Genomic DNA, 22233 nt, shown 5'->3' with positions numbered 1-22233 from the left:
CGAGATGCTGTTGATGTGGACGTCTGGGTGGGACAGACAGATCATATTCCTCCGCCCGTGGTCCAACAGCTGCTCTGCCTCTGGCCATTAGAAATATTTGACCAAGACAACGTCTACCTGATCCAGGCTTCGCGGATTGACTTGGAGACTCTATCTGTCTTGCTAACATGCACAGACGAATCTTCGTCCTGGCCGGTCTGGTCCTCGGCGTGGCCAGTCAAAGCAAATGCCCGGGCTACACGGCTAGCAATGTCCAAGAGACGTCAAGTGGGCTAACCGCGACTTTGCAGCTTGCCGGAGAGGCATGCGACGTCTACGGAACAGATCTTCCGAACCTGACATTGACCGTTGAGTATCAGACTGGTAAGCTGCTCTAGGATCTTGTGCGGGCGGCTGATCAAATTGCGCAGATACTCGCCTGCATGTGCTGATCGAAGACCTGGACCAGAACGTCTATCAGGTCCCTGAGAGCGTCTTTCCTCGGCCATCTCCAGGATCCGGTTTTGCCTCCAGCTCGCAACTGCAGTTCAGCTACACATCAAGCCCTTTCTCGTTTGCGGTTACCCGCCCACATGGCGAAGTCTTGTTCAACACCTCCGGATGGCCTATCATCTTCGAGTCTCAATACCTAGGCCTTCGCACAAGTCTGCCGGAGAATCCTGCGCTCTATGGCCTTGGGGAGCACATGGATCCCTTCCAGCTCAATACCACCAACTACACCAGGACTCTGTGGTCAAGAGACTCCTATGGCATTCCACCGGGCACGAACCTGTATGGCAATCACCCGGTCTACCTTGACAATCGAGGCGAAAGTGGTACACATGGTGTAGTTCTGCTGAACTCCAACGGAATGGATATCAAGATCAACGATACTAATGGCCAATACCTCGAATACAATACTCTTGGAGGCGTCATCGATTTATATTTCGTCGCGGGGCCTGGCCCTATTGAAGCATCACAGCAGATATCCGAGGTCGTCGGCCTACCGGCTATGATCCCTTATTGGAGTCTAGGTTTTCACAACTGTCGATATGGCTATCAAGACATCTATCAAGTTGCCGAAATGATCCATAACTACAGCCAGGCAGAGATACCTCTCGAGGTAAGTAGAGCGGAAGGCATCTACAAGACTTTGCTGACTCAGGTAGACTGCGTGGACAGACATTGATTATATGGAACTCCGGAAAGTGTTCACTCTTGATCCGGACCGCTTCCCCTTAGAAAAGGTGCGGGAAGTGGTAGAATATCTTCACGATCGTGATCAGCACTACATTGTCATGGTGGATCCAGCGGTTGCCTACCAGAACTATAGCGCGTACAGTAACGGTGTTGATCTCGATGTGTGGCTAAAGTATGACAATGGAACGATCTACGAGGGGGTGGTATGGCCTGGTCCAACCGTATTTCCTGACTGGTTTCACCCCAACGTCGAGCAGTACTGGAACGACGAATTCGTCAGCTTCTTCAGTGCCGAGTCTGGGGTCGACATTGATGGTCTCTGGATCGACATGAATGAAGCAGCCAATTTCTGCAACTGGCCTTGCGCAGATCCAGCAGGATTCGCTGAGGAGAACAAGAACCCCCCCGATCCACCGGCTCTGAGAGATGGGTCGGCGGTTCCTTTACCTGGGTTTCCAGCAAACTTACAACCCGGTGCCGGTAACATGACGGTCAGACGCCAGGCCTTGGGTACTAAGCAGGGGCTTCCGGACCGTGAATTAGTTGACCCGCCTTACTCCATCATGAATGCCGCTGGGAGCCTGTCGAATAAGACGATCAATACCGAATTGCATCACGCCAATGGTCTTGTTGAGTATGATACGCACAACCTCTATGGAACAATGATGTCTTCCGCTTCTCGAACAGCCATGCTTGCTCGGCGTCCTTTGGTTCGTCCCCTGGTCATTACCAGGAGTACGTATCTGGGTGCTGGCACGCACGTTGGCCACTGGACAGGTGACAATGCGGCAACCTGGGAGCAATACCATCTGTCTATCTCCGACATGCTTAACTTCAATTCGATCTTTCAGGTTCCGATGGTGGGAAGCGATGTTTGCGGATTTAGTGGGAACACGACCGAGACCCTTTGCGCCCGTTGGGCCACCCTAGGGGCCTTCTACCCCTTTTATCGCAATCACAACGAGCTTGGAGCCATCGGACAGGAGTTCTACCGTTGGGAGTCTGTCGCACGAGCTGCCCGTAACGCCATCGAGATCCGCTACCGTATGCTCGATTATTTCTACACACAATTCTACCTGCAAACGCAAAGCGGCAAACCGAGTTTGAACCCCCTTTGGTTCATTTACCCCCACGATTCCAACACTTTTGCCAACTATGCTCAGTTTTTCTTTGGTGATGCTGTCCTGGTATCCCCTGTCATCGAAGAAAACAGCACTTCTGTCGAGATTTACATTCCTGACGATATATTCTACGACTGGAACGCCGGCTTTCTACCAGTCCGTGGTAATGGTTCTACGACCACTCTCGATGATGTAGATTACACCGTCATTCCACTGCATATCAAGGGCGGAAGCATCATGGCGTTGCGGATGCAGAGCGCCAACACGACAACAAGCCTTCGCAAGATAGGTTTCGAGATCGTGGTTGCCCCTGGTCTCGATGGCACAGCGAACGGTACCCTCTATCTTGATGATGGCGATAGTCTCGAGCAGCAAGCCACTACACTCGTGAATTTCACGTACAACCTAGGCATATTCCAGATGACAGGCGACTACAGCTACGACGCTGGGGTGCAGATTGAGAGCATTCTGGTCCTGGGAGTTGATACCCAGCCCGGAAATGTCACGGGTGCGGGCGGCAATGAAGTGCCATACAGCTACAATGAGCAGTCGAAGGTCTTGAGTGTCAACGTGACCATTCCCCTTACCGGCGATGCAGCCGTAAGTGTGGGTGGCCAGGGAAGTGGAGAGAGCGGAGGACCCGGACCGTATTCGGGCCTCGGTGTCTGTGTGGAACCGACATTGGGTCGCAATACTTTGCTTCTGGCGATGCTGGGGATAGCCACGGCGGCTGCGACGCTGTAGTACGGCATGCTCATAGTGTCCAAGAGACGTAGGTGGACTGTGTACGGCGGTTTGTCGCTATACGTTTAAAAGAGAGGAACGCTTTTGGGATACAAGCTAAATGTTCTGCATAAGCCACTGCCGTGAATCGGAGATGTATTGAAGTTCGTCCCCAAGTCCGTACCAGATCGAATCAGGTCGAAACGAGCCGAATCGAGCTTTGATTCGTACAGTAGATTCTCCGTTTCGCTGGCGGAGACCAGGCAGTAAAAGTCTTGGCACTTCATGCGGGTTGTGAGGCGAGGTGAGCCATGGGAGGAGGGAAGAAAATCGTGACCGAGGGCTTAACGAGATAGCAAACAGCCCCGTATGAGCATGGGGGACTACGATTGAAGATGGTGTCTTTTGCCTATTGATGGGTATGGAGAGTCTCAAAGGCCGCCGATGAGGCGAACTGAAGGTCCCATCTCAAGGGGGGAGAAAAAAGATATATAATTGCCGTGCTAGGATAAGGCTAAAAACCATGCATCGCTGACCAGCTCATCCGCATTCCAAGCGTTGTGCGCCACCCACCCACCGCTACGCCATCAATGGTGATACTGCAAGCGAGGGACCACCGTCACCGTCACTGTCACTGCTCTCCGTACCGGACCGGACTGAACTGAACTGATCGCCAACATGAACGGCAACGGGCCACACACAAAATGTTGGAAGAAGGCTTCTTTCTCTGGACTTTCTTCCCATTCCCACAATGCTCTCTCTCCGTGGGTAGCTATAGTACAGTAGGTCGGACTCCGAACGCCAGAAGACACAAGCCTGGGCTGAAGCTGGCTGATAACCCCAGACACACAACGGCTGGTTTCGCGCCTTGTCGCTTACCGTCATTGTCAGCCATGACACACACACATCCGCCGACAGATACAGTACTGTAGATCGTGTACACTGGAATAACAGCCCGATGGTGGGGCACGTTTTGCCTCACTTTGCAACACCAGGTCGCCTTGCAGCGGGAGATCGTCGTCCTCTCGGACCCACACACACACGTAGGTAAGGAAGCCTGGCTGGGTGGGAGCCCTGGTCAGTCACTCTACCACGGCGTCTACGATACGATGTGGTGGGACCCAAGTGTCCGTTGCAGTTGGGTGGGAAGGGTCTGCGCCGCGTGAGGCCCTCACTGAGGATTTCTCTACAATTGGGAAGGTCAGAAGGCCAGGAAACAGTGAAGGGAGGAACATGGGGATTCGAAACACAGGACTTCAACACTGCAACCTCTCCAGTGACGTGACATGCTCGAGCCCCTTCTCAGCACACACACACACACACACACACACACACACACACACAAGTCGTCGCTCACCTCGCAACGTTTTCCTATGGAAGCGGCGACGGCGTGAAGCACAATCCCATGGCCCGGTGAAGGCAGCTGATATCCGCATATCGATATCCATCACCGCACCGCACACTGACTTGTGGCAAGAAGAGCGAGTGTAGTTCACGCCGCCTCCTCTTCCTCCTCCTCCTCCTCCTCACTGTTTGTCCCCATCCATCCATCCCAGTCCAACAACGCAACTTCGCTCGCTCATCTCCTCACTCAAGCTCACCACATCCTCATCCATCCCGAACCCCAAGTAAGATTTTCGTTTTTTTCAAGCAATCTGAAGCGAACGTTTTCCAGGAGCAGATTGATGTGTACACAGTGTCACAACTTTCCCTTGTCCAAGAATCCAAGCTTGTCGGTCTTTGAAATCCGCAAACTCCATGCTTCCCGAAAGCACACATCCAACGCACAAGACTTTTGATAGTAGCCGCCCCACGCAATAAACGCTGCAGTGTATCCCATTACCATCCCTTCCTGATACCTTCGAAGACCAAGTTTCTTTCGTTGCTCCCGCTGTAGTCTAAATGGGAGTTGCTTGTTTGTTTCTCGGTGTTGTTTCGGTGTCCCCATGTGAACTGCCAGAGAATCTTATGATGGAGCCGTTGGCTTGCCCCATGATATATGGTGGCTTAGAGCAGGACCGGTACGCCTGAGAAAGCTCCGTAGGGGGAGCTGTTGCGGCTTTGTTCACCGCAGCCGTCCGGTCTGATGTCGGAGACGAGCATTTACTGTGCAGCCTCTGGCGACCCAACAGTCGACAATTGCTGCTCCTCAAGCACGCATTGCGACTCCGCAGCTATCTTTACTTCTGACCTGAGCTCATGTAGAAGGGCGGGTGTTTCTAAAACCAGCACCACGCCAAGATATATTGGGCGTGGGATGGCAGATAGTCTCATCCGCTGGACGAACCCACGTGCTTCAGCAGGGGCGTTGTCCATGACAGGTGGCGGACCAAACTTGCTTCTGCAGCCGCAGCGCAAAGTACTCGACATGAGATGCTCCACCTGCGTACACATTGACGCCGACGGTTGGCGAAAATGCCCAGTTCGATCCACCAAAGCCCGACAGCTACAGGTGGGCCTTCAGCCGAGTCAGCGCTGCGTATAGCTCATACTCAACAGTGCGAAGATCGTACCTGCAGTCCCATGATCCGAAAGCGTTCTCGTCTCTTGCCGCAACAGCTTCCGGTGATTACAGAATAGCATGAGGAGCCATTTGCGTGGCGTCGAAAACTGGAGATCAGTAGCCCTCCTGCACATGGTCACCGGGAGCCCCGTCCCCGCCATCTTCCCGGTCAAGATGGGTCCACTCCCACAAGTCATTCATCCTGTCTTTTGCTGCGCTCGAAGTCTTGCTGCTGCCTCCGTCAGTCTCCCAGCGGCCTCTGTCCTTCAGAAACTGTTCCAGGGTCTGCTTGATCGCCATCGTTGACTCATGCTTTTTGCCTAGCATGCGTATCCTCCCTTCAAGAACATCCCAGTAGATGTCTTCCACTGCCTGACCATGCCGAGCATCTCTTCTGTACAACTCTGCCAGGATACGCTTGGTTTCTAGTTGACGAGGGTGCCATTTGCCTAGAGTCTCTTCGCCATCTCGGACGGCGCGCTCCGTCCATTCGATGGCTTCGGGGATCCGCTCCTGCCTCTCGAGACATAGCTGTAGCTTGACCATGACCTGGACTGTCTGGAGGTGCTTCTTCTGAAATGTCGCACAAGCCAACTGGTAGCAATTTTTGAGAGTGTACTCACACTCTGCTAGCATGACAGCTCGTTTTGCAGGGTTGTGTTCGTTGACAGCTTCTGCGCACAGGAGAGAAGCAAAGCAATACATGGCGGGAATGGCTCGCCGACCCGCTTCGCCTTCGGCGTGGATGATTCGCTGGCCGTCTTCACTCGTCCAACCATGCACAAATGCCTGCCAGACACCTTTCAGAGTTGGGCTCGTGATTTGATCGTTGGCATACATTGTGTTCCCACTCGACATGCGGATGATGAATCGGATCAAGATATTGATGGGGTGGGAGCTCCCGAGAGCCTGCTCAGTGCCTTTGGTTGCGGACGACAAGATCGTCGGCGTAATGTTTCCCCAATTGTGCATGCTCAGGACCATAACCGTCTGGTTGAGCGCAATGAGGACATTGGGGTCGCCCTTGGAGAGCATCGCGTGGAACTCATGGCTTGCGCGCTCCAGATCCCACCGCGCGAAGGCGAAGTCGTTGGGAGCACTGGTAGCTACAGGGGTGTGTTGCGTGAGATTGTTGTCCGAGGTCGTCGTGTATCGGCTGCGAGAGTAGTATATACAAGCCGAAAAGCAGTGTGAGACCCATTTCCACGAATGGTCATGTTGCTTGGTTGGTGCTGGAATGGCGAAATGGTTGGCTGCTGCTGGCAGATCGGGCGACGGGTTGAAGATGTCACGAGTCATGTCTGCGTTGGATTGTGACGAAGGAGAGTAGACGCCAGAATCTGGCGTGCCAAGGTTGCACAAGCTAGTGAAATGGTCGGAGGTGAGCCGGTGGCATTTTGGGCAAACGACATCATAGTCGGAAAGCGACGAAGTGTCGGAGCCGTCGACATTCATCATTGCAGCCCAAGCATCGAGGTTGTCGGTGCCGTATGTTTGGGGCAGGGAAGCAGAGTAGAGGGTCGAGTACGCCAAGCTATCGATGTCGCTCCGATCGAAGCTCCTTCGTGGCGAGGAGCGCTGTGATAGTCGTCCTGTCTGATGGCGCGTCACACTTGTCGGCGAAGTTGAGTATGTATCAGGCGTGAAGGCTGGCGCAGACGGTATCTGAGCAATTCCATGGCCGGCAAGATTAGATACTGACGAGGCAGAAGAGTAGTGACGGTGCGAGGTCTGTGAAGATCGGCGCTTGCCATGATTGAATGACGAGGAGGCACCGGACGTGGCGATCTGGCGGGAGGCGGCAAGGGCATCTCTATGTAACGCCGAGGATTGGTGGGGAGAGGAGGAGGCGTTTGACGAGGATGGGGTGAGCTTGGCGTACCGGGAGGGTTGGGTGGGGGCGTCAGAATCGTCGGAATCCTGGGGCTCGCCGACTTCCTCAGACTCGGGCTCCGGCTCCGGGGTTACCGCTCGCACTTTGTCGTCGAGCTTGGAGATATTGACGCTCTCCAGAGCGGCATCGAGAAATTCATCCTCGGTCATCTTCCTTCCCTTGATGTACTTGCGGAGGTCGCGGAGAGAGCGCGGGTTACCGTTTATCACAAAGGCACTGTCGAACTTGCCTTTGTCTTTACGAGTCTTGTGGAGGACGGCGCATATTTGGTACTCCTTGTCGGAAGAGTTCTTGGTGAACTTCCACTGGTGTAGGCGAGATTTAAACATACGTTCTCTATGTTTAGAAGATTGCATGTTAGAAAAGTGGGTGGCGGGCAAGACTAGTGAGAGGGGATGGGCAGGGAACGCACGTTGCTCTGAAGCCATAGTGCTTCTCCAGATGGGCCTTGACATCCTTCAAGGGCTTCTTTTCGTAGAGCCGGCGGATATCCTCCTTCCTGGCCTCCCATTCTGAGGCCGAGGGACCCTCTGTGCTGCGCGATACCTCGCCCTGCGTGGATGGAAAGAGAGCCGCGGTGTCCTGGTTGTAGCTCGGACTGGTGGCCATGGAAGTCAGAAAATGGGCATGGCAAGATTCGTCGCTCGGTAACGGTGTTCGGACAGCTGAAGGCGAAGGATGAACGTTGAACGCTGAGCGGGAGCGAGATGCCGGAAAGTTCAGTGCAGGTTAAACCCGTCGGTCAGGCTGAAGGGAAGCGATAGCACAGACACAAAGGACTGAGACACCCTATTGAAAAGGCTGAGTAACTGTTGACCTCATTCGACGCAGCGCGCTTATCGGTGGGGCACAGGAAACGATGGCACACACAGAGAGAATCACACAACGAGGTTTCAGGCAGGCGTACCGGCAAGAGGCAGTTGGCGAGCAAAAGGCCGCGACTATGAGGGCGAATTGAGTGGGCCAAAAGGTGGTCATGCACAGCAACGGATGCGAGCAGTGGCCATGGCAGAAACAGAATGCCTGGAAATTAGCTGGGCTTGCCCACGCCCACTCGACGTGTCGTCCTGTTCACCGGTAAACGCGTGATGACCTGGCTTTCAGGCTAGGCTTGTTAAGCACAAGAGGCAGCTCCGAGCGACAGAAAGAACCGTGCATTAGGTGCCTGGGGCGTTAGCTGGAGGAATGAAATCAGTGCTCCACTTGACCGACGCACCGATTCTTTTGTTGCCTCATCTTTGATGGCTCGGGGCTTGATTGGATGCTCCGAGCGTGTATCACGCTGCCCGGAGATCAAATAAATCTTCGGTACGAGGGGTGCGAGCGATGCCACATCTGACCACCCGGCTTCAGTAGGTCAATTGATCTCAACATGCTAGAGATGTACTGGTTGACTCAACAGAAAAATCGATATGGCCGCACTACTAGTATATCTATGGATGCACGGCCTAGCAGTCCTTCTGCGCCCCGTTCTTGTGCCTGCGCTCAGACTCCGCCGCTGTATGCTTCGCGTCCGTGCCATCTCATCACCCTCGCCTGTGCCGCAGCTACCTCTGATTCAAGTGACGAACTCCTTCGGTCCGAGCATCTCCTTTCTGCGCCCAAAGCGACGTCACATCCTGTTGCATGCACCCGTTAACGAAAGCCTAGCCCCGGGGGACGATGCAACAAGTGGAGCACAGTGTGATAACGTCGACTTTCAAGAAACCGCTGGCTCGCCTCACTGCCCAGGATGTGAAACTTTGACGATTCCCGGCTACCTTCGCTGATGAACACCCGGAGCGCTCACATGGTCTTTGTTGAAAACCAATCCACCGATAGTACGGAGTATCCGATTCCATACCGACGTCTCGGTGGCTAGGTCTACTGTGCACCTGCACCCCACAAATTGGCTAGGACCTTACCCTCCGGCTGGATATGACCGCTTAGAAGATGCGGGACCTAGATCCTACCAGATGTTGCTCTCAGAAGGTAAGGACCATGCAGGTCAAGCATTGCTGGAAGGCTCCATAACGATAGACGTAAAGTTGGACCTGGGCTATCCTGGTTAAGGTGGACACCTAAAGAACAGTGCTGCGAGAGATCGCAGCACGACCGATGACAAACGATTCGTTGCCGTCCAAACACGGATCCTCGGTGGTAGCTGGTCATACAGAGCATGAACCTGGGCGCGGTGATGTCGAGGCGAATATAAACGGGCAAGGTGCCTCACCACATAAACCTCCCCCTTCACTGATCCTTGATACCCAGCTGGGCACATTTACTCAACTCTTGCAGGATGAACTCAGGCTCATTGAACGCTTCCCAGGAGCGTCCAGTATTGGAAAACAGAACCCCTGCCGTGAGTACGGCCCCAGTGTGACGCCATAGAATGACTTTGGGTAGCCCGAATTCGGGCCTCCGGCAACGCTGATGCTCGTGCTGATGTTGGCGTAGATGACTTACGGTTTCGCGCTTTGGTTGCAACAACCGATGTGCAACGAACCCTGGTCACCCTATCACGTCACTCGTGGAGCGGCAAATCCACACGCACCTCATTGCTGGACAATCCGTTTCTTCGTTCCGTCGCCTCGGCTCTGAGTTTTGGTACCAAGCTTCCTGCTTCCTTAATCACCTCACACTTTGGTGCGAATCCATATCGTCATACTGGGCAGCTTTGCATCCATTACCACCACCAACTTCACTGTCATGTCTGGGAAGCTCAACACGCCTATCCATGCAGTATGCTGGCTGACTGGAGGACTTCTTTCGGTCTCCAAGACTGTGCTCCAAATGCCTGTCGAATGAGGGAAATTTGGTCGTTCTGCCAACGAGCAGGATCGTGTTTGGGCAAATGAAATCCAATCCGTCGCAGCGCTCTCAGCCTATTCCAGTCGTACTCGATTTGCCATTTGGTCTCGTTGTCCATATCTCGGTCCTAAGCCCGATAGTTGACTGAGGTACCTACGTTCGGTGACGATCCCGGGGGTCTCTTCGGGCACTTGACATCGTCGAACGCACGTCATCGTCGTCAACAGTATGCCGATCACGTTCTCGCCAACCCGATGTGGTTGTTGACCTGATATCGCTGTCGGCCTTGTCCCTGTGCCTGGTGCTACTTGTATTAGGCTGCACCCGCGCCCCTCTGTTTGCTTCTTCCCTAGGCTCTTCATTTGTTACCGTTCTCTTGCTCAGGCTTTCACGTGACATATCTTTGCTGTCGGGAGTCGCAATGCTTAACTTTTTCATAGACGTTTCGAGTCCCGGTTTGGGTATTCTGCTTTCTTTCAGAACATCTGGTGGGGGGTTGGAAGGGCGGGGCGGAGGCTCAGGATCTGGATCCCGGTGTCGGGCCCCAACTGCTTTGCTTGCCCGTGCTGCGGCGTCGGCAACCTCTCCAGCAGGTCTTCGTCGTCGCCTAGGGTTGGTGTGCCCGGGACTGGCTCCCTTTTTCCGCCTATTGTACCAGGTGTCTGAATCGTTGTACGGGTAAGGATCCTTGCGGTAATCCCCTACTCTATGTGAGATGAGCAATCGTGGGAAATGGTGCTGCTTACTGCTCTGCTTCTCCTTCTCCCAAGTCCGGGAGTCCTCGATGATGTCGCGACAGCCTGACTAGCCTTGTCTCAGTTGATGACTGAGGTTCGATACAGAATACTTACCACACTCAACGTGTTCCTTGCTCCAATCGTGTAACCCTGTTTCGATGTATCCTATGAGCAGTCAGAAGGGTAGCAGCAGTAGCATCCTCAGTAAGTGTTACCTGAGGGTTTGGCGATGGTTTGATGGTGGCTGTATCGTCAATGAACTCTTTGAGATAAATGGCTAGGACGACGAGGTCTATGCTAGCGGCGGGGATCCAACACTGAATGTGGGTAAGAGACTCGTCTTCAGAGTCAGAGGGTGGTGGGGACCGGCGGCCGCGACGAGCATCGCCACGGCCCGACATTGTGGTCGAGCTGGTGGATTCGAGGCTGAAGATCTCAGATGCGAAGACGAAGATGGCCTGAGCGCGGAGGCGCGGGCATCTGGTACGCTCAGAAAAGTGATGGATTTCAGCCTGACAAACGATTCTGGACGATCAAGACGACTGCCGCGTGCAATGCCCGATCGTCATTGGAAACAAGCAATTGGAGGCGACATGGCTAAACAGTAAAACGTTCGAGGGACGAAAGGAAGGCAGACAATGAGCGCGAGGTAAGCGTAACAGAAAACGGCCAAAGCGGACGCGGGATGAGAAGGTCAGTGGACGACTGGAGAGACGGAGGCGACGCAGGTAGCCAGGTCAGTTCAGTTAGTGCTGGAGAGATCCAACGTGGTAAGTGACGACGGAACACATGTCATGCTCTGACTTGGTCTGTTCACGATAATGGCTCGGCTAATACTGCTCCCCGCCTGGGATTTGAAAGGATGCCAGCTCAGTGTAGTATCGCACGCGCCTTTTGCCGGTTGGTGATGAGTCCAGAGTTGCCCCACGGTGGGGTGGGGTAATTAGAGGCGTTGTTGAGGGCCAAACCTCAGCCGCGCAGCTGGATGTCGCCGTCTGCAGACGGGGCAAGTAGGTGAGTTCCTTTAGCGATATCATCGACCCCGAAAACTTGGTAATAGTCGCAAGGTGGATAAGAAGACGGCGGCCACGGGCCCTACCGCCTGGGTGCGTGTGGGAGGGAGAACCCTGACCGGCCACTGGCACCCCCTCGGGACGGCCACAGATCTCGTTTGGTTCAGGCATCGAATAGGAACAGTTTACGGAGACTGCCAGGCACGTAGACCATCGCCACTCTGCTTGATGCTCGACCACCTGAGAGGCTGGCACGCACCGGATCCTGCTGTGAGATTCAAAAACCATCCCTGTTTGTGTCGCAAGACCTACTAGTCGCCATACAAGAGCTTGCAGAAGTCAGCGCAGGAGCGGAGGTACTCCGAGATGCCCAAGTAGAACCACAACGAGACTCAGAGATTCAAGAACAGTGGATTGAGGTGAATATAAGGTCACAAATAGATTAGCGATCCGCCTCAATATGACCTACCGCCTCCTTTCTTCACCGCCATTCGGAAACCTTGCTCACGTTGCGGATGGACCCTTTGATCCGCACTAGAACTGCCACATTTCTGTGAGTGGGCATGACACAGCCATGTGCCGCCTCCTTGGACTGCGTCCTGATAACGTGGGAATGAGGGGACATTCCGGGCTCACGAAGCTGCTAGCAGAGCAAAATTCTGGCTAGGCGTGCAACGTCAGACCAGTACTTCGTTTGGGGTATCTACCAAGCGAAATTCCTTTCACCTGAACAATCATATCAACATATGTCTTGAGGTCCAGAAGTTCCGAGACAAGGATTCCCACCGACTGCCTCTATCTCATGAGACCCTGCACGACCTATCGCTACAAATTGCGCCGGAATCGTTACCTTGCGTAGTAAATCGATATACCGGGCGAGATCAGTTCTCAAAAGGCAAGCCGCTCTCTTTTCGCTTCGCGCCGTACTGGTGCCGAATCAGTCTCGAGACTTGAGGGAGTGGACAGAGGGACTCGACATACCATGCCAGCGATATCGCCCTTCGTTCCCATGTGCTCCTTCACACCTTGAAGTAACCCATCTGCGATCTGTACGTTTTTCATTGTCACACCTGCATCATTGGCGATTTTTTGAGCATGTCTGGCATCCTTCCTGGCCAGATCCACGGCGAACAGCGGCTCTTCTCGTTTATAATAGTCTCCGCTTAGCATCCTGTTACTGTAAGCGGTGTAGGGACCCGGGAACATTGCCTCGATGAACTGATGCAGCTGTTGCGTCCCTAAACCAGACTTCTCGGCTACGACGTGGCCCTCGGATAGCGTCTCTACCATGCTCGCAATGAAAGTGTTTCCAAGGACCTTGATCTAGTTAGTCTCACTAACCTGCCTGTAGACCATGATTCCCACCTTCAGCAACGTAGCTTTGGAGGCTTCCTGGCCGGCAAAATCGATAATGGCCCTCCCCATCACGCCTTCGCAATACGGCTTGATTTTGTCGACCGCCGATGACTTACCGGCGAGCACACAAACAAGTTGGCCAGAGTCTGCCATCGCCGGCGCTCCAAAAACCGGGCAAGCAACAAATTGAGCGCTTTTTGCTTCGATCTTCTCCGCCTGCTGCTGTGTGGTCTCGGGGTGGACTGTAGAGCAGTCAACAAGGATCTTGCCAGAGACATCGTTGACCAGGATTTCGTCGACCATGCCCAGCACTGCAGGGTCATCTCCTAGGCAGTAAAAGATGATATCGGCTTTCTGGACTAGTCCCGGGATGGATGTCATTACGGTCGAGCGCCCGATCTTCGAGGAAAGGTCTTCCGCCCTTTTGGTCGTCCGATTGTAGATAAGGAGAGGCTGCGATAGGTTTCCCTTCTCTACCAAGTTTTTACACATACCCCGACCCATATTCCCTAGACCTATCCATGCGAGCTGAGGCGCCATTGTTGAAGTCCGATGCGAAATGTAGCGGGTAGAAGATGGTGGGCAGATAGATTGTTGGGTGAAACATGAAATCGTGAACCGTGGAGGTCTCATCATCATATAGCAAACTCACCTTCGGCTATACGTTGGAGGGGCTTGAGACCCCATGACGTTGCCATATTGACCTCTGAAATGTGGGTGTTCTCCCGAATCGGCTGGTGTTTTCGGGACGCGCATGAGACTACTCCGTATGTGGGTACACCTCGGCGGTGTCGGAAGCCTGAGGATAGTTAATTGACGCGGAGCTCACACTTTAGCAATGCCTCGCCGCTCCTTCGTCCAGTGTCGAGTGTTCTGGAGTCTGCTCCAGCGGCGTCAGATCAAACTCCTGCGGGATGCGGGTGCAAAGATCAAGGCAGGTGGCGGCACGGAGCAACGTGCTACCGCCAGCAATACAGCCTTGACGTAGCGAGATCGGCGGTGAAGTCGAAACTTTGTGCATCCATTTTTGACATACAGCATTGTGAATCATATTGGGCGTCAGCCAGTACATCCTCTTCAATCATAAGTCCAGTCGAGGGCTTCGCGCACTTCTAGCAGGGCAACCAATGCATAACTTTCCCTGCTACCATTCTTCGCTTTTCGTGCACAATGAAACATGAGCTTCAAGCCCTTGCCCTGGTCGAAAACTGCGACCCGGGCTCGAATAGCTCAACGTCCCCTAAGGCTCGAGCTGGGCAGATATGACCGGAGTGCTCTCATTGCCTACAGTGCAGCATGTAAGAGCCGAGCATGCTATGTGACCGTGGCAGGTGCAGCGGAGCCTCCTCCAGAGAACGTCCTGGGACAGCATCCACCTGCGCCATTGGGACAACTGGCTAAACAGAAGGAGGAGGATAAACAGTTCTTTGCGGATTTACTGGTCTCTGCTGCCACGAGGCGAGACGCGAAAGCGTATCTCACGCGCTTAAAGACCCCCCCTCGGACTGCAAATGCTCCCATAGACAGCCACAGACCACGCTCGAAGACGTCGAATTTGTTTGGCAGATCTGCTGCGGTTGACACCAGTCCTGTGTTCCAGCAACACAACACGCCTACGAAGCAACCTATAAAAGAATCCGAGATACCCCATGTTGCTCTAGTGAAGATCTCGGGGCTGGAGCAGATCCACGAGGGCGTCCTCCGCGGGATCACTGGCACACTGGCTCAATTGGCTAGATTGAGCATGCTCCCCTGCGTCGTCGTTGACGAACCACACATTTACGAACCTCATGGGCGGAAGGCGGGTGTCTCAGGGCAAACTGACCGGTTGGTGAGCTTGCTAGATGAGACGACTGAGCAAGGCGGCAGAAAAATTACCGATATCCTCACCATTGGTCCGGATGGTAGGGCACGACTTTCTATGCCGGACTTGCTATACAGACCGCTTCACCGTGGACGAATCCCGGTTGTCGTTCCCGTTGCGTACGACGAGAGCACCCAGCGGGCTACCAATATCACAGCAAACGAGACTATGTTGGCTCTCACGCAATACATGAGTAGTGCCAACCGGGATGGTCCTGATGCCGTGAGCGACGAGGCCGAAACCCAGGACGACCACCCTAATAGAGTCTTGCTCGATCGGATCATCGTCATAGACCCCTCTGGCGGCATCCCGAGCCCCAAGTCTGACGACCAAATGCATGTCTTCGTGAATATGGCGCAAGAATACCATGCTTTACAAGAAGAGCTCCGAAGCTCGACTGATTTGCGTGTATCTCCTCAACATGCTTCAAACCTGGCGATGCTCCGTCGGGCGCTCAACATGCTTCCGCAGGCTGCATCCGGTCTCATCACCACACCTGAGGAAGCCGCCAACTCAAGCCAAAGAAGGAATACAGACATCCCAGTGTCTTCCGTAGGCACTCGTCGCCAGCGGAATCCACTCATACACAATCTTCTTACGGACAAACCAGCCTACTCTTCTTCACTGCCTTCAACACGACTTTCCGCCACATCCCCCTCTGTGACATCCTCCACTTTCGTCAAGCATGGGATGCCGTTGACCATCTTCCCGAACCCAGCTGCTCAAGCATGGGCGCCGACTAAGAAACCCTGGATCAAGCTGACCGATCCACGCATCGACTTGGACCGTCTTGTCCACCTTATCAACGACTCATTTGACCGCACCCTCGACGTTGAAGCGTATCTGCGCCGCGTCAACGACTCCATTGCAGGCGTTATCATTGCAGGCGATTACGAAGGCGGTGCGATCCTCACCTGGGAGCGTCCCCCATATCTGCCCCCTGACACCGACCGGCTTGTTCCGTATCTGGACAAGTTCGCCGTGCTTAAGAAAGCTCAAGGCGCCGGTGGCGTGGCCGACATCCTCTTCAATGCCATGGTCCGCACGTGTTTCCCAAACGGAGTGTGCTGGCGTTCGAGGAAAGACAATCCGGTCAACAAGTGGTATTTCGAGCGGAGCAGAGGCACCTGGAAGATCCCGGACATGAATTGGACCATGTTCTGGACCACGCCCGGTATGCTGGCTGAGAGAGACGACCAGACCTTTTTGGACTATGAGGCCGTCTGTCGCGGCGTGCAACCAACGTGGATGGACGGGAAGAAGGTCGAAGATTAGTTAGCACGGATTGCTGGTTGGCTAAAAGCGATATCTGACGAACGGCGTTCGCGATGAGATAGAGATAGACGCCAACGGCGACAGATAGTTCGGAGTGGGCACTTCCCTCCACTTCAAGCGCGGTGACATTTTCCATTGCCGTGTTTTTTAATTGATACCTTGACACCCCGCGCTGTTGTTCTTGGTTCTTACTTTAAAACTCACAGCATCATTCGCCAACGCATTTCCAGCGGTCCACGAAGCCCGAATTCAGTTCCCACCATCCCCGGCTACTTACTTTTCCTTCTTCCCCTCCCAGTCCAGATCCCCCATCAATCCGACGCCCACCCTCTCCGCTTCGCGCCAGCCACGCTGCCGACGCCAGAACCGCATGCTCTCCGGGTCTCCGCCCTCGGTCAACGTTTCAGAACGCGCATCCTCTTCCAGCGTGGCTCTCGTGATGTCCCCCAGCGCAGCCGTGCCTTGCTCCTCGGCGACGGCTCGCAGCGGGCTATTTGGGCCACTGCCGTTACCGCCCAGCGGTTTCACCGCGTGTCCCAGGCCAGCCTCTTCCAGAAACTTGCGACGGACCATGAAGCGCTCGCTGCGCTCCTTGCGCATATTCGCCGAATCGAGCTTGCCAAAGGCGGTGCGCACCGCGAGCCTGGCGACGAGGAAAATGTGCTCCGAGCAGAAGATGCAGAGAAGCAGCGCCCAGCCTTTGATGAGATGTGGACGGCCATCGGGTCCCAGTCCGTCCTCGCTGCCGCTAAACATGTAGCAGAGCGCCGCCGTGGTGATGCTTCCTAACCAAGCAAGAAATTCGAGGCTGCTCAACCAAGGCCCAATCGAATCTGCCCTAGCCGGGTTTGGTCGCTTGCTTTCTGTAGTGAGCTTGAAAGTGTCCCCACGGAGCTCGATCCAATTGTTGATGAAATAGCTGACCGGCGTGAGGGGCCAGACGACGCTGAATAGGGAGAGGTAACCAAATTGGATGCACATCTCGCGTAGATCGGAGGTGACGTCGTACTCGGGCAGGGCGGCCTCATGGCGGACGCGGCGCAGAAAGTCACGCTCCTCCGGGGCGTCATTCTCGTCGGGAAGCGGTGAGGCACCGCCGTGGCGAGTGGCGCGGGAATTGGACATCTCTTTGTACTTCTGTTGCCCTTTCTGCGTGACTAGTGGAAGGATTGTTTCGGTGGCGAAGTTCACAATTTGCGCTGTGACAGCAAAATAGATCATCTGATTTTTGAGGCGATTGGGATTGATGTTGAAGGTTTGAGGTGCTGGTGTCTTCAGCTGAGCATCGTTCTCAGCGAAAGGCTTCATGGTGAGACCGAAAATGTCGAGGTAAGGTACCAAGATTGTAGCAAAGGGAACGTAGACGAAGGCGGTGAGGAATATTGCAGTATAGGAGGTGATGAAGTTGATGACGAAGACTTTGCTGACCATGGCTTTGTCGTGAGCGTCTTTGGTTTCGTAGTTTTCATAGAAAGTGAGCCGTTCGGCGAAGGAAGTGAGAAATGCAGACATCGGTGGTACGGCGAGTGTGAGAAGAATGACAGGAGTGAATGTGAGGACAGATTTGAATGGCCCATCGTACACCTCGGAGATGAAGATCTCAATGGAGTAGCAGGTGATGATAATGGTACCGAGGCCAACGAAGCAGAGGAAGGCGAGAGGTATTTGCAGGAGCTGACGATAGAGTCGCGTCTTGGCCGAGAAATATGGTCTCTTCTCCCCGGTGATGCTATCAGTGATGACCTTTTCAGGTTCGAAGTCGCGTCGTTTATCCTGGATGACCGAAACGTTTTTGACGCCCCAGCGAATCGAGAGCTCCTGCTCTTGACGCTTCCAGTACTCGACAAACACCAGGCACCAGACCACGTTGACAATGCCGTAGACGGGAGAGAAGCTGCCAAGTAGTACCCAGCATGAAAATCCAAAAGCGGCCGGGAAAATCATGAAGGTGAAGTAGGACTGGAGGAATGCGTAGTAGAAACCAATCTGGATAGGTTAGAGATTGTCCTGGGGAGATTGACGAGAATGTCCTACCTGCTCACCAACGGCGTCCTTGATATCGTCAAGGTCTTCAGGCGAGAGGAAAGTCTTTCGTGAGAATTCCGACAGCCATTTTTTATTCCTGGCGTGGTCATGGAGTGGGAAAACAGCTTCAACCCTCTTCCATTCTCCGGAGTTGGGCGTAACACCTGCGCCACCATCTTCGGGCAGAGCGGTGATCATCTGATAGATATGACGATGTCGCTCAGCGTCAGTTAAAGGCTCGTTAGTCAAGGCGGAGACTGTATCTTGGACAGGCTGGACTTGGCGAATGCCGTAGAGCCAGTCCTTCATACGAGAACGATAGACGACATTCGAAAGAACTTGCTCATCGGCTGCCTTTATGAAGACTAGTAGAGAGGTCTCATCTCCCGTGCGGACTTCGGTAGTCAAGCCAACTCCGGCGAGTGCCCTGATGAGTTGCTTGAACTGGCTGACGGAACCGTCCTTGTCTTGTGTTGTTAGTGAGAGTGGACATAAGTAGGTATCGGTCCTACCTTTAGGATCTATGCGAAAGGAGACGACATAATCTACGTCCAAGTTGGACTTGACGGGGTCTTTAGCCATGGCAAGGTGCAGCCAATAGCTATCTCGGGAGAAGAGGAGGCTACGTCGGACTCGCGACGGTGGGGAGATGTCCTTCGAGAGGTGTGGACGACTGTGAATCGATACAAATGCAAGAATTTACATGGAACGAAGACAGGACAGTGCGTTATAACCAGGATATGTGAAGACCAGTCCAGCTGTGATCAAGACGAGCAAGACTGAGTGTGACGTCAAGGCAACACGAAAGCTTGGACCACCTGCGGGCAGTGACGAGCGCGAGACTAGCAGAGCCGAAATCGACACAGATCCCAGATCCCAGATCACTTCACGAACACGATCGGATTATTAAAAGCCATGGGGCGAATTCAGGTAGAATGCAAAGAGGGTATCTTGTTCTTCTTTTGAGAAATAATTTTGGGGTGATCGAGGTTGATTCAACCACCCCGCGAGGCCCAATGTTGAAGAGGGTCTCACATGCTGCAGCGGAGGACTGCCTCAACGCTGCGCTAAATGCGTGCCAACTTTTGCAGTCGTCGTCAATTCATCACTTCATGTAGCTTTTGCCATATGGGGTATCATGTTGAATATTCTCCTTTTCCCGCGCTGCCTTGCCTTTTGTTGAACCAGAAACGCCGATTTAAATGGACAATTAGTTGGGTACATTCCCAGATTCGTTGAGCCTTTGATGATCTGCCGTCCTGAGTGCGGCTTGGAAAGGCACTTTCGCAGGGTCTTGCTTGACAGCTTTCTCGACGTCGTCGGCTTTTGCATCCCCGTTCACCACGTTGCGGACACCATTCTGACGCCCGTTGGCAGCCGGAGCCTCGAAAACCCGATCGAAATTTTCCACCTCGAGCCCATCGAATATCTCAAAAATCTCGTGTGATTCGTGGAAGTCATTGTTGACGATATTGACCAAATAGCACTCGTCCATGATGGTCTCGATCAAACGACGGGTTGCAGTGTCACTGGGGTAACAACTCGACCAGTCGTGACCAAGCCGGAATGCTTCGTCTTTCCAGGCCAAGAAGGAGACAGTCTCGACGACTGTCGGTTGCACAATCTCTCTGTTTGGGAAAATGCCCCACGTAACAGCATTGGGCCCTTCATCTGGAGCGTTGGTGATCAATCTGCCGTCTTTGTTGACCGCATGGTAGGTGAGGTTAGGATTGGCGTCTAAACGCTCCATGACCTTGTCAAAGACACTTGGGAAGACCAAAAGCTCAAGATAGGCTTTTTGATAGACGTAGCCACCTTTTGGACCCCATCCATGGACAGGGTGTGACGATTTGGCAGCATTTACTGCCGGCTGAGAATTGATGGACAGGAACCCCCGCGAGTTCAATTTAATGAGATCATTTCTGATACTGTCTGTCTCTTCCGTGATCTTGCCTTCACTCCATGGTAAACGATCGAGGTCGCCTTTCAGGTACTTGACAAACAGCTCGCTGACTTGTCTAAGCGTTGTAGGCTCGCCCCAGAGCTTGATGTTGGCCTCGTTAGTCCCTTTCAGACCGATGCCGTAGGCATCCAGACCACCAAATGCTGGACTTCGACTGTCGCCCCAGCGGCCGTTGGGGAACTCGTCCCAATCTGCCGTTCTGGCCACATACGATGTATTACGGTTTCTCCAGAAGATGGGTCGGACAGTTTCATCACGACGATTGAGACCAAGGGACTGCCGCCAAGGCAATGGCTTATCGAGGGGTACACCGGATGTCTCTGGGGTCATAGATAGTTCTTCGAGCACCATTCTTGTAGACTGTGCAAGGTTCATCGTGTAGAAATGCAAATGATAGATCCCTGCGTCAAGAATCTTTTTGCACATCTCGGCAACCAAGTCCCTACCGATGTCGCGTACAGCGGCGTCATCGTTCTTGACCGGCTCGAGGGCCATATGCCAGGATTCCGGAATCTGGCACTTGGCCCAGTTGGCTCGCCTGAGAAAGGCGTCGTGGGTGGAGATGGGCATGATGCCTGGAATTATGGGGACATCAATGCCTCTTTTGCGGACTTTACTAACCCAGTCGAGGAAGATCTCAACGTCGTAGAACATTTGTGTCACGATGAAGGTGCCGCCAGCGTCAATCTTCTCCTTCAGATGATCCAACAGGAGGTCCGGGTCATCTTGATCGTCGCAGCCTTCTGGGTAGCCTGCCACTCCGATATCGAAATGGTCGCCGTACGTAGTTTTGATATGCTTGACTAGATCTTTTGCATAACGGAAACCTTTGTCCTTGGCCTCCCACTTCTCCTGGTCTCGAGGTGGGTCGCCCCGTAGAGCGAGTATGTTTGTGCATCCCGACTTGTACGCCAGATTGAGAGCTTCGTCTAGCTTGTCGCGTTCCATATCCGTGCAGGTCAGGTGCATGCATGTTTCGAGGCCATAATGTGCCTGTGCAGCGCTCACCATCTCGCACGTCAGTTGAGAATGCCTTCCACCCGCGCCCCATGTTATATCAATGAAAGCGGGACCTAGATCGTGCATGCGGTCCATTCGATCATAGAGATTTTGCACACCCTGTGCGGTTTTGGGTGGGAAGAATTCGAACGAAAATGTCGGCTTCTGCTGGGTGTGTGCCAGAGAGAGCTTCTTGGAGATGTGCATGGCGAAAGCCGGGAGTTCGAGGTAGAGTTGAGGCAATGGAAGGAGGCTCGAGGCAAGCCGTGGCCCTGCGTGCTGTCACGGATCGAGGTCGTCCGTTGACAGATGCTGGGCGGTGAGTAGAGGGGTACGATCACGGTCATTCAATATAACGAATGCGAGCCCACCTGTCTGCGAGCTGTCGCGGCATCGTACAAACAGAAGAAAGGGCCAGGTAGGACGAGAGGATGCAAGCAAACTAGTTAAAGGGTTGGGCGGAGCAATAATATGAAAGACTGCACGGAGACACCAAACGTTGTACTCTTAGCAGGCCTTAGTGAAGCCTATCCCACGCCATCCGCGGGGGATCATGATGCATGCTGCACGTCGACCGAAAATTTTACGCTGACAGGCCGTAGTGGCTCCGTTCCTGCCAAGCCCACGGCACGCGTTGCGCCTCGTTTCTGCCCCTCGCGATGATTGTGTTCTTCTCGGATTTGAAGCATCTCCGGAGTTTGAGGGTTGGCATATTGCTCAATAAGTCGCCGCGTCTTTCTTCATCGTGGTTCGGAAAGGCTGTCCCGAAGGCGACGAATAGATAACCCCAA

At 53.8% G+C, this 22233-nt stretch overlaps 7 protein-coding genes across 7 annotated transcripts; 2 read left to right on the top strand and 5 right to left on the bottom strand.

The window, feature by feature from the left end:
- Window positions 1-167: 167 nt before the first annotated feature.
- On the top strand, window positions 168-3044 carry HMPREF1541_01158 (uncharacterized protein; the record flags this gene model as incomplete). Its single annotated transcript, XM_008713458.1, has 3 exons — window positions 168-363; window positions 411-1102; window positions 1149-3044. The coding sequence occupies 3 exons, from the start codon at window positions 168-170 to the stop codon at window positions 3042-3044; spliced, it is 2784 nt and encodes a 927-aa protein (XP_008711680.1).
- A 2596-nt stretch (window positions 3045-5640) lies between these two features.
- Window positions 5641-8029, bottom strand: HMPREF1541_01157 (uncharacterized protein; the record flags this gene model as incomplete). Its single annotated transcript, XM_008713457.1, has 2 exons — window positions 5641-7756; window positions 7833-8029. The coding sequence occupies 2 exons, from the start codon at window positions 8027-8029 to the stop codon at window positions 5641-5643; spliced, it is 2313 nt and encodes a 770-aa protein (XP_008711679.1).
- A 2334-nt stretch (window positions 8030-10363) lies between these two features.
- On the bottom strand, window positions 10364-11348 carry HMPREF1541_01156 (uncharacterized protein; the record flags this gene model as incomplete). The annotated part of the gene is made up of 4 exons (XM_008713456.1): window positions 10364-10911; window positions 10957-11014; window positions 11062-11112; window positions 11163-11348. The coding sequence occupies 4 exons, from the start codon at window positions 11346-11348 to the stop codon at window positions 10364-10366; spliced, it is 843 nt and encodes a 280-aa protein (XP_008711678.1).
- Window positions 11349-12841: 1493 nt separating this feature from the next.
- Window positions 12842-13856, bottom strand: HMPREF1541_01155 (uncharacterized protein; the record flags this gene model as incomplete). Its single annotated transcript, XM_008713455.1, has 3 exons — window positions 12842-12886; window positions 12942-13277; window positions 13326-13856. 3 exons carry the CDS (start codon window positions 13854-13856, stop codon window positions 12842-12844), a joined length of 912 nt encoding a protein of 303 aa, XP_008711677.1.
- Window positions 13857-14493: 637 nt separating this feature from the next.
- HMPREF1541_01154 (uncharacterized protein) lies at window positions 14494-16455 on the top strand (the record flags this gene model as incomplete). The annotated part of the gene is made up of 1 exon (XM_008713454.1): window positions 14494-16455. The coding sequence occupies one exon, from the start codon at window positions 14494-14496 to the stop codon at window positions 16453-16455; it is 1962 nt and encodes a 653-aa protein (XP_008711676.1).
- A 273-nt stretch (window positions 16456-16728) lies between these two features.
- Window positions 16729-19062, bottom strand: HMPREF1541_01153 (uncharacterized protein; the record flags this gene model as incomplete). Its single annotated transcript, XM_008713453.1, has 3 exons — window positions 16729-18441; window positions 18490-18947; window positions 18993-19062. 3 exons carry the CDS (start codon window positions 19060-19062, stop codon window positions 16729-16731), a joined length of 2241 nt encoding a protein of 746 aa, XP_008711675.1.
- Window positions 19063-19690: 628 nt separating this feature from the next.
- On the bottom strand, window positions 19691-21649 carry HMPREF1541_01152 (methylenetetrahydrofolate reductase; the record flags this gene model as incomplete). The annotated part of the gene is made up of 1 exon (XM_008713452.1): window positions 19691-21649. The coding sequence occupies one exon, from the start codon at window positions 21647-21649 to the stop codon at window positions 19691-19693; it is 1959 nt and encodes a 652-aa protein (XP_008711674.1).
- Window positions 21650-22233: the final 584 nt, after the last annotated feature.

The sequence above is a fragment of the Cyphellophora europaea genome (genome assembly GCF_000365145.1).
Source record: "Cyphellophora europaea CBS 101466 unplaced genomic scaffold supercont1.1, whole genome shotgun sequence".
Taxonomy (NCBI): Eukaryota; Fungi; Ascomycota; class Eurotiomycetes; order Chaetothyriales; family Cyphellophoraceae; genus Cyphellophora; species Cyphellophora europaea.
Note: the sequence above shows the minus strand (reverse complement) of the source record. Positions and strands in the feature narration are given on the sequence as shown.